General features: G+C 43.3%; 1 protein-coding gene across 4 annotated transcripts in view; it reads right to left on the bottom strand.

Moving 5' to 3' along the window:
• The window catches only part of cped1 (cadherin-like and PC-esterase domain containing 1), a 32,733-nt gene extending 21,726 nt beyond the window's left edge, over positions 1–11,007 (bottom strand). For all 4 annotated transcript variants that reach the window (XM_020613455.1, XM_020613453.1, XM_020613456.1 and 1 more), the window contains exons 1-8: positions 10,941–11,007; positions 6,205–6,379; positions 4,110–4,204; positions 3,939–4,023; positions 3,789–3,858; positions 2,811–2,958; positions 2,144–2,274; positions 1,762–1,834 (exon numbers count right to left, since the gene is read on the bottom strand). In XM_020613455.1, coding sequence (XP_020469111.1) covers positions 1,762–1,834; positions 2,144–2,274; positions 2,811–2,958; positions 3,789–3,858; positions 3,939–4,023; positions 4,110–4,204; positions 6,205–6,379; positions 10,941–10,985 — 822 coding nt within the window. In that variant the 5' untranslated portion in view covers positions 10,986–11,007. The remainder of the gene's footprint in view (positions 1–1,761; positions 1,835–2,143; positions 2,275–2,810; positions 2,959–3,788; positions 3,859–3,938; positions 4,024–4,109; positions 4,205–6,204; positions 6,380–10,940) is intronic.
• Positions 11,008–11,510: the final 503 nt, after the last annotated feature.

The following is an 11,510-nucleotide window of genomic DNA, read 5'->3' as shown; positions in this document are numbered from 1 at the left end:
CAGGGGTCTACCATACCAGACAGGACCCCAGGTGCAGGCTGTGCAAAGATGCCCCTGAGACAATCCAGCACATAACAGCAGGGTGCAAGATGCTAGCAGGCAGGGCGTACATGGAACGCCATAACCAAGTGGCTGGTATAGTGTACACAAACATCTGTGCCAAGTACAGGCTAGAAGTCCCAAATTCAAAATGGGATACACCTCCAAAGGTGGTTGAGAATGATTAAGCTAAGATCCTGTGGGACTTCAAGATACAAACTGAGAAACTGGTAATGGCCAACCAACCGGACATAGTAGTGGTGGACAAACAGAAGAAGAGGGCTGTAGTTATAGATGTAACAATCCCAAGCGATAGCAACATCAGGAAGAAGGAACACAAGAAGCTTGAGAAATACCAAGTGCTGAAAGAAGAGCTAGAAAAGATGTGGAAGGTGAAGGCACAAGTGGTCCCCGTGGTAATAGGAATATTGGGGGCTGTGACCCCCAAACTGGGAGAGTGGTTCCAACAGATCCCAGGAACAACATCTGAGATCTCTGTCCAGAAGAGTGCAGTCCTAGGAACAGCTAAGATACTGCGCAGGACCCTCAAGCTCCCAGGCCTCTGGAAGAGGACCCGAGCTTGAAGGAAGGAATACAAGACCGCCCCAAAGTGGGGGGCGAGTGGGGAATTTTTATTATATACAACCTTTGTTGTTGTCACACTATTTACACAATGATACTGTGAAAATGACTCAAACACTGACATCACTCTCCCCCCACTCTCAAAAGCGTTTTCCACCACACATCCATAAAAATGATAAAAATGTCTATGTCTATATCTTCTGAGCCATGCTGGCAGTTTCTGATGTATTTACAACCATTTGGCCAGCAGATGTCGCCAGTGTGGCAGATTCAAGTGTTTCAAAACAATCAATCACTTTCCAAAGCAACAGGCTCAATTGGTTCAAGCGGAGAGAGGAATGAACAGTGGAGAAGTGGGAGAAGAAAAGGGAAAGAAGAGGAAGGATCAACAAATCTAAAGAAGAAGAAAGGGTAAGGAAGGAAATTGGGAGCTGAGAAAATATTAAGTCATTTACATAAAGATGAGGAAATAAAATAACAGTAGGGAGCAAAAGGGTGAAGTTGCTGCTTCAGAAGATTGATTCAGACAGTTTGAAAGCTTCGTCAGAGTGGACAGAGAGGAACGAGACTAAAAACAACAATGAGAACATTTCCACCTAACACGAAGTTATAATGCTGTAAAAGTCAGCGGTTAATTTCACCCCCTATTACACACATTGTGAAAACAAACAGGTTTGTTACCTGTAGATGACACTGCTCCTCAGTCATGTTACATGAATATCAGGTATGAAGCTAAAGCACAGCAGTGACACGGGGCTTGACCTACATTTTATATCGAGACTGTGAGCATTTGTTGTGTTACTGTCACATGTTATGTAGCACTTCTGATGTATTACAGATCTAATAATAGCATGCAGTCTCTCTGACTTCTAGGGCCACATAGGAGACAAACTCAGTACTGTAGTGCTTTATGAGCTGTTTTACAAAGCAGATGTTCCTCTGTTTGTTTGCAGCTCTATTTGTTTCCAGACCCGATTTTTTTAATGCCAAGTTAAAAACACACTGACAGAAGTCGTCTCCATAAACTCTTAACACTGCAGTGAACACAATAACTCATGTTTGGTACAGACAGAATAAGGGTCCTGACAGTCACTTCTGAGTGTGTGTAGACAGACTCAAAAAGAAGCGGCCGCCTCCTACCTGGATTACGACAGGTGTGATAGAGCCACTGAACAGCAGAGTGAAGGTGAGCAGCTGGTAACACGACACACACCTGAAACACAGCACAGCCATTTCCGCTTGATGTTTGAGTTTCTCACAACAACCTGTTTCTGAAGCAAGTCACCTTTGTTCAGTTGTTTTCTAAAGTCAAATGAACACTGTCTTGCAGTGTGCTAAACCGTCTTACACTACTTTTTATCTCATTTTTACTATTATAGTTTGAATCTTTTTCCAAAGTAAACACACAAATAAAACTCAAAAGAAGGAAGAAGCAGAAGAGTAAAGATTACAAAACATCTTGTCTAGAAGAGGAATGAGAAGGACTGGATATGATAACAGGACAGAGATTAGAAAAAGATACCTGTTCAGAGTTTGCTGCTTCTCATCGGTAGACGCTGCTACCTGCAGCACCTCACCTATCACCTTCTTCACCTGCCCCAAAGCCTGATGGGAGTTTGTTGGTCCAAGCTGCTGCAACAGGAAGTTCCTGAGCTGCGGGAAACAAAGAGCTAACACCAGCCACACACAGAGAGGACCTCTGTTTATAGAGAGAAGGTGAAGAGTAAAAATGTCCCAGACAGAAACTGTTCAGTGCATTTTTTTCTTCATGAGCGACGCAGTATCTCAGAAACACAAACCAAACCTGTCTGACTCATTCCAATGGTGGAAAGATGCGCAAACACCACAAAACAAGAACAGCACACACAGGTCAGGGGTTAGGGGGCAGGACTCTGTTACCGCAGTACAATCATCTTTAAAGCAGTAAAATCAAAGTCTACCACACGTAAACTACTGAAGTACATGAGCTTAGATACTTTCACCTGAGCCAATCAGGAGCTGGTGATGGGTCTACTTTTACCTTATTCTGTTTATTTATAGTTTTTATCCTTTATTTAGCCTTTGGCTGCCTACCTGTCCACCTGTATAAGCCCCATCAGCAGAAATGTAATTCAGTGTTTTTGTTTGATTTGACATGTGCACTGCGATGAACCCAACTCCAAATCTAAAATGACTGATTGGTGTTTTACCTTTATGAGTTGCCCCCTTAGCTCCCGACTGGTCGTCACCACACTGGTGTCATGCAGGAATGATGTCAGTGGTCTGACCGAGGTCACCAGGATGTAAACATTCACCATGGCAACCAGGCTAGGAGGCGAGGCTCCGACAAGTGACTGACTGTCAGAGAGAAGAAGGTGATATGGAATGTACACTGATCAGACATAACATTATGACCACCGGCAGGTGAAACGAATAACACTGACTATCTGTTACAGTGGCAACCGTCAGTGTGGGGGTATATTAGGCAGCAAGTGAACATTCAGTCCTCCAAGTCAATGTGTTGGAAGCAGGAAAAATGGGCATTGATGTGAGCGACTTTGACAAGGGCCAAGCTGTCATGGTGCAATGACTGGATCAGAGCATCTCCCAGTCTGCAGGTCTTGGTGGGTGTTCTTGGTCTGCAGTGGTTAGTTCCTACCAACAGTGTCTCTGTAAGGACACATGGTGAATTGGTGACAGGGTCATGGATGCCCATGGCTCACAGATGATGAGGTTTATCTACTGTAGATTAAACTTTTATCTTCCATTTGTACTTTTCAAAAGATTAAAATTTATTTGAATCTTTGTTAAAATGGTTGAAAATGAGAAACACTGTACATTGGTCTCTGAAGAGAAAGAGTCAGGGGTTGTAGTGGCGATATCACACCTAGAGCAGTGAGGCTGTTGAGTTGGTCTAAAAAATTCTCTCTAACTTGTCCTCACAACCAGTTTTCACTCCTTTTACATACGTTTTTCACTGAATTGTAGACACATCTGTACTCTTCCTCACAGTAGAACTGTGGAAGCAAATGGATTCACAGAAGACGCACAGTGAGCTGCAGAGTGACACAAGTGACAACCGACTGCCACAGGGACTCCTATGTAAACAGTGTTAGGCAGGTGGTCATAATGTTATGGCTGATTGGTGTGTGTTTCATTTCCTGACCAGTGATCAGACATATACTCACCTGTCCTGAGGAATCTGGAGCTTCTGATTGGTGGATCCACAGGAGTGTGGCTTCATGGGTAAATCTGATCCTGATCATTGAAAGACAGGTATATAAAAACACCTGAGTTTTTCTGTGAATGTTTGTTTAAAAGTAACTCTTCAGACTCACCTGTCAGGTGTAAGTGCATGAAGAAGTGACAGAGACCTCCACCTGCATCAGAGAACGCCTTGAGCAGTCCAGGAATCAGGTTCACCTGAGGGCACGGAGGCAGACAGGTGAGACCCCAGAGACTCGGGTCAGTCTGTGTTTGGCTGGAGGATGTGTACAGGTGAGTCTTACCATTTGATGGTGCTGCAAGTGGGAGGAGGAGACTCTCCTCAGACAGCTACTCTCTGCACTACTGAGACACAGCAACAGGCTCCACCCACTCACACCTGTAACCATAGAGACATACAGGAAGTCACACCTGTAACCAAGGTCACACAGTAAGAAGACTTGTCGGCTTATTGAGCTAATACCAATATCTGGTCTTAATTTCATGTGCTTTGCTGCACTGGAAGTAGGATTAATGAAAACAAAGTGGACGTGTCGAATACTTACAGCGTCTCCCCCACTGTAATGTGCAGCTGTAGTTTATGTACACATACTGCAAACAGACCTATAATTTGACACTGAAAACAATAATAAACCCAAGTGCAGTATGAGTAAATGTAAATATGCCTAAAAATAAAAGATGTGCTGTCACTACTACTGAACAGCTGCGAGCCCACGTGAAAGCACCCTGAACATTTCATGTGGCTCCTTCTGAACAGGTTTTGTTTGGTTCGACCAGAGAGAGTCTGATGGAGCAGATTTTCTATCAGAGAGAAGGGACATCAGTGAGGAGGAAGGAAAGTGTTTCTCCAAATAAATGAAGTTTGAGCAGGAACAGGAAACATGTGGAAGCAATTGAGGAGTTGTGTTGTGCTGAGTTTTTCTTCTCAGTCTTCAGGCAGAAAGAAAAGAGGAGGAGGAAGTTTCTGTAAAAACACAGAGTTCAGCTGAAACCTGATCCGGTTTCCTTTTGTATTCCATATCTACAGTTTGAAGGTCTGAGTTCATGTCCTGTTCATTATTTTGCCTATATTTGCTGGTTGAAGCTGCTCAGAGGTCTCAGATCTTCTGTCCCAAACCAAGTCTCTGGGTTTGAACTGTTTGATTGGTCAAACATCAGGCGCCCATGTATTTCCGCCCATAAAGTGGCTACTCATCAGTGTAATTTGGATGTTGGTTACTGAACAGCGCCTGACGTTTCACTATGTGGCTGTCCAGCTGCTCTCAGAGGAAGTCTCCACCCTGCCTTTGTGTGCACATGGATCTGACCTGTGTGTGGACGCATGCGCTATTCACATACTGTATGTGCAGATGTCAGTGCACATGATCTTTACTGTCTGCAGCCTGATCACCCAAACAAAGATCAATTCAGTGTGTGTGTGTTTCTGTCCTGTGTTTATCAGCCATGGTGCACGGTTTGTTTTACATGCAGATACAAATTTTGCTGTGTTTACTTGTTTATAGTGTATGTCTTTCAGTGTGTCTAGGTTACATTTGTTAACATGTTTGTATATGTCTGTGAATGGGGATAAGTGTCACTATAATTTTAGGTTACATGTGTTCATACTGGAGGTTATATACATGTTTATGTCTTTACATGTGTTTATAGTTGTACATGTTTTAATATTTGGCACCCCTGCATTTCTGTCAGATAACCACCACTTCTCCCAGAAAACTGTTGTAATCACAGATTCTTTGGTGTTCTCATGTTTACTTCTTGTGTAAATGAGTTTCATTACAAATTTATGGAGCATCATCTGCTTGAAATATAAACATTGCTGATGGTCTTGAAAAGGTGTCAATAATTCTGTACAGTCTATCTTTGGAGTTTTGTGTGAAATGGATCAGATTTAGCTTTTTTCGTTGTTCCAGTGTGGACACAAGAAATAAACATGAGAATACCAAAGAATTTGTGATTGCAACAATTTTCTGGGAGAAGTGCTGGTTAGGTCTATATTTCAAATTCAATACTGATAAATTCAATAATGATACTTGTGTGAGAGCTGCAACAATGCAAAGTTTAGCTGACAGTTATTGCAGTGGTGGAGTGTGGCATTTGGTAACGGGTGGGAGGCAGAGAGAGGGAAGGTTGTTCATTCAGTATCCTCACTACCTGAGGACAGAGGCCAGTCTGCTTGTGGATTTGTATGCTCAGATATTTTATACTTGTACACCCAGAGAAGTGCTTCTATTATTTTGTCCACCCCGTTTATATCAGCGAGGCTAGGCTAAATAACAGAAACACACAGAGTTAGTTTCAGCCAACTGAATCCAACAACCTGACAACTCAGTGCACATGCACATTAGCATGTCTAGTGCCCCTGTCAGGCGACATATTTACCCTGGTTTGTTCGGAGGATGCTGCTGGCGTCGGCATATCTGGACATCTGGACCTGGTAGTCCATTTGCTGCAGAACCTGCTGGTACAGCTGGACCTCATTGTCTGAGACCAGGTGTCGACCCATCAGAACTACAGCCTGCCGACGCCGGGGGGGTTTCTGCGACCACACCTGAAGCTGAGCAGAGAGAGGGAACATTAAATGAATCTTCTGATCCCCTGTGTGGTGAAGTTTTCATCAGATGATGAATATTTTAGTACAATACACTGTGATGCTGAGTCTTCAGATGGAGATCAGCTTTGAGTCTGTGTGCACCACAGAGACCGGTCAAGGCCCCGTTTGATCTTGAACAGCAAAACATCATAACTGACGTTTAGTAACTGTTTCTTCTAAGATGAAATCAGGGGGGTTTTGGTAGAAAATGTCTGAGCCTTCGTGACGTCTGGAGAGAAGGGATAAAATGCAGCAATGTGGAGGAGGACATGTGTGTGCAGCTCTGGGGTAACTCACAGAGAGAAAATAGGAAACACTGGCTTAACTACTGCACCAAACAGAGGAAAGAAAGAAAAGCAACAGAAAACATGAAATAAATCCTCAAGTCTTTCATTCTGATTCTGTTGCCAGTACAGTATTTTGTCTTTCACCTGGCTCTGCACAATATTTTATCTGATTTTGTCTCAGATACAAGAGTGTCAGTGTATAAACAGTAGGTCAGCCAACAGTAACAATGTGTTTATTGCTGACAAGATGCCAACATGTGTTAACACCCTGACTCGTGGTTTTGTATGGTTTTATTTTCGTGTGTTCTGTGGTTGCTGACGTAGATCTGCTGCTCACAATGACATCTGATCTGAAATATTACCCTGATCCGGTGTCTTACTGTAGATTTCACATCATGAAAATCATCATATCTGTTTTAGTTAAACATGAGAAGTGCATCTTTGATTTATTTGTTGAGTGAAATCATGTATCACATCACGTGTGATAATGCAGAAACTCCACTTAAAGACATTTACAGTATACTTCATGTGTTGTTTTTCCCTCATAAGGCTGCCACCACCAGGGCCGAGGGAGAAACAGATTTCTATTTAAATGACTTGGGTGAAATGAGCCTTTAAGTGAGCAGGGACACGTGAAATATGAAATGTGTCTGTTTGTTTAAACCCACAGAAGAAGAAAGTCTGTTTTCCTGCAGTAACCAGACTGAAGAGGACATTTAAACCGTTCAGTTTTACGGTCAGACTCAGTCCTGTGTCAGTCTGTGTTAGTATTCAGCTCAGATCTGCGCTTCCAGTCCATGCTGGTGAAAAGAAACTGGCACAGTCTCGTTCAGTGTTTCTGTCTCCACCAGTGCAACTTCAGTCTGGTTTCCTTCCTCTCACAGTTTGAAAGATCTGGACAGACATGGACAAACTCTTCACTTTGTCATTCCTCAAAAGAATAAAATACTTTGACTGTATTATAATGCAGGCAAAGTGTCTGTCAGTGGGATTCTGTGGGGAGCTCTCAGCTCACCTCAGTGTTTCAATGAGAAACACATTTAACTGAATGAAACACCCACAGACTGTCTCCTAAAACAACTTTGTGCACACACACCATGTTCACACCGACGCTTGCTTCAGTCTCTCCTGCTGTTAATATCTTAGGCTCAGTATGAAGTCCTCGTGGCCATACATCAGCCTTCAAGCTACTGTAAGTTTGGTTTTCCTCCAAACTATCTGTCCTGATCATTTCATTTCCTGCTGCCTTTAAACGGTTAAAGACTGGAAGTCATCTGCCCTAACAGCCAGTAGCACAGCCCCTGTAAACCTCACTGAGGCATGGAGAGGAAGGAAGTGCGAGCTCAGTCTGACTGTGTCCTGATGGAGGTGCTACAGCAAAGGCCAAAGGTCACCAAACCCCGGTTCCACCTCTGAACCACCTGACTGTATTTTTCTGTGAACGCAAGTGAAAACTGGAGGCGTTTGGCACCGTCACTACAAAGTGTCTCATTACCACACACACACACACACACACACACACACACACCAACTTGGGTTTCCCTGCTTGGCAGCGTGGCGAAGCTGAAGTGTGTCCACACTAACAAGGCCTCATACCACAGACTGATGAACCAACACAAAGCACACTCATCACATGATCCAGAGCACAGCAGCTGTGACGCAGCAGTGAGAGCAGGGAACCCTGAGGCGGCCGATGTGATGCTTGTCAGATCACGAGCAGCGGGTGACAGAGGCAGCAGCAGCGGTCCAGATATCACAGTACAGATGACATCAATCTGAACTCCAGTACCTCTGTCCTTCATGTTACACAGCACACGTCTCTGCTTCTGAGTTAAACTGCAGGCAAAATAGCATGTCCTGCAGGTTTTAGTCCAGAAGGATATTAGAGTGTTTATACACACAGGGACCAAATAGTTGAGTAATACATACAAGTTTACTAAACACTCCTGCTATAAATGTGCAAATGAAAACATGAGGAAACCTTTTTTTGCGTTGCTGTACATTGCTGTGAGCCCTGCCGCAGTCCAGACCACACAATGGTATAAAAATAAACTCTGCGGGACTGTGATGATCTGCTCCCAGCAGTGAACTCAGTGTGCAGGTCATTTCAGCCTGACTGAAGCTGTGCAGAGGAACCAGAGAAGCAAACAGCTGAGGGCTTCCAGCTGACGTGAACAGGACCGCAACAATACAACACGGACAGCAGGTTCACAAACACCAGCAAGTGAAACAGGGTCCAGGAGTCCACGGCAGGAGAATCCCCTGCCATGGCAGTATGTCACAGATGGATGTTTACACAGTGAGCTTTTTCCAGAGGTTGCTACAAGCTTTGTGCATTTTAGTGCACGTCAATGACCAGGGCACATGTTCTTCACTTTGTGAAGTTCAACCAAACAGACTCATCTGGATTTGCTCTAAGACTGTGGGTCAAGAATTGGAGACAGGTTTCCAAGCTAGACATGTTAAAAGGATGCTGTCTCTGGAATGGTCAATCCATTAGATTCCTCACATATATTTTACATGGTGAATATCGTTTGCCATTTGACAGAAGATTTAGAGACTGAACAGAGTGAATAATTCTGTTGCCCCTCAGTCTGTAAATGTGTAAAATCAGTTTGAACTTGGCAGGCCTGAGCTGGATTTTTTTCACAGCATTACTTGCTTGTACTGCAGCCATCTTTCCATAAGGCCTGAGTTAAATATTTGTTATATGCTTTTGAGATTATGTATAATAAGTGTGTTGTTGGTTGTGATGTGTGCCTTGGAACACAAGACACATTTAGGAGTATAGGCAGACAAAGTATAATCTAATCATACTTGTTTCTCTGTACAATGAAACATGCTGTCATTCCTCAAAAGTGACCAATAAATAACCGTAATAAACCAGCCTAACTCAACTGTCATTCATTGTTTAAGCAAAAGGTCCATCAGTTTTAAAAGCTCACAGAGGAGATTTCTTAAACTGCCAGCCTGCTCCTTTAAAGAGAACAGTTGACAGACTGAGGACAGCAAAGTTTAACTGGTGCAATAAACTAAACCAAACCAACTGCTGAGCTCAGTTTGACCACCAACCTGACAGGATTGATGACCTGAGTGTGTATGTCAGCTGTTACTTCACACCGCATCATCACACAAATATTTCTATCAGGGACACCGAGGTCCAGGTCACACTTAAAATACCCAGCACACATTCTGACAGGACAGTCTGAATCCTACAGGTTCGTACAGCTGTCAGTCATCCTGTCCTGCCCTGTGTGCAATCACCCTGGCGCACAGGGCAGCTGAACCCCTCCAGCCTAAAAATACTGCAACAATGAGCCAGAGGGAGCTTTGACCCAGCAGGCATGACGCTGCCTTGTCCTGCTACTGGAAAAGACTACACAGAAGTCCATTCAGAAACCTGCTGTTTATATATAAACAGAAATGAACAGTTTGTAGAACATTTGTGAGAAGAGTTAGGCAGTCATGTCGGTATAATAGACGGTTCATAACACACTGAACAGCACTTGTATTACTGGATAAGTTTTAATAAAGGCATGTGCACATACTGTGCTGGAATAAAACAACTGACTGGAAAATGATTAAAACACTTACCCTTTAAAAATATGGTATTGCCTGATAACCTTAACCAGATTTATCTGTATTGTATTGCACTTTGCTGATAACCAAACATATCTTAAAATGTGCTGGTTATAATTTCATTTTCTCAGTGAATGCATGTACTATTATTATTATCAGAGCTATTACATTTGTCACTCTTACTGACATTCCTAATGGACTGTATTTAACTTACAAGTCGTTCCTCAAGAGCCTGAAAAGTCCACATTATCATTCAGAAAGTATCTAGACACGTTTTAAAATGCCATACTTTTGAGTGACATTTGGCAATTTTCCATTTTTCCCAGTAACCTCTGTGGCTCTGGGCAGTTATGTAGAGCTTTCAGTCCTATCTCATGGTCTTCCTTGGTGGATGATGAGTTAAACTCTCTGGAAAACCGCTGCTTCCAACAGACTATGAGAGGATGTTGGTGGATGATGGCGAGTTTATACTGTAAGTGATGCTCTGGAACATACTGGGTAGATTTGGTGATTTCTTTCTGAAATAAATAGGCACGTCTTTAAACGGATTCCGAGAAAGCAGTTTGGGGAAAAAGAAAAGAAGAAAAGTCATCATCCGTACCATTTCTGATTGTTGGGATCACTGTAAAACGCGCACTCACCTGAGGAGGTAAACTCACCTGTACATTTTCCAGGGTGGAAATCAACTTTTTGGTCTCCTCCATCAGGAGTTCATCTGACGCTTTTCTGCTGCCGAGCCACCATCAGGGTCTGGTAGAAGAGACAGACCGCCACCCCGATCAGCAGCAGCGGGCCGGAGCAGGACCGGTATCGGAGCAGCTTCCCGGCGTCCCTCAGGAGTCGTCCGCCGGCTGAAGCCAGGAGGCGCCGCATGAGGAAACACCTTCACTTCACATTCCCGAGGGTTTCACTTAGTACCATCGTCTTCATCTCAGTCCTCACTGCAACTGGGTAAAATGAAGTTTGGCAAGCCCCCACCCCCAAATCTAAATCAGTGTGGGAATGTCAGGTAAAACACCTTTTGATGGATGGGTTAATGTGCCTGAAAAGACGAGTGTTTAAAATGAATTCATTTAAAATTAATTCTGATGATAAAGCCTATTATTCTTCAAATATATTGCGGCTGCTGTAAAGTTGCTGATTAAATTAAATCAAGTGGCCCTGGACAGATTACATTTATGCCGAATTTATTAATTGATCAGTAGGAGTCTGAGAAAAATTAATTCACA

Source organism: Monopterus albus, unplaced genomic scaffold (genome assembly GCF_001952655.1).
Source record: "Monopterus albus unplaced genomic scaffold, M_albus_1.0 scaffold134.1, whole genome shotgun sequence".
Classification (NCBI taxonomy): domain Eukaryota; kingdom Metazoa; phylum Chordata; class Actinopteri; order Synbranchiformes; family Synbranchidae; genus Monopterus; species Monopterus albus.
This window is presented reverse-complemented; position numbering and strand designations above follow the sequence as displayed.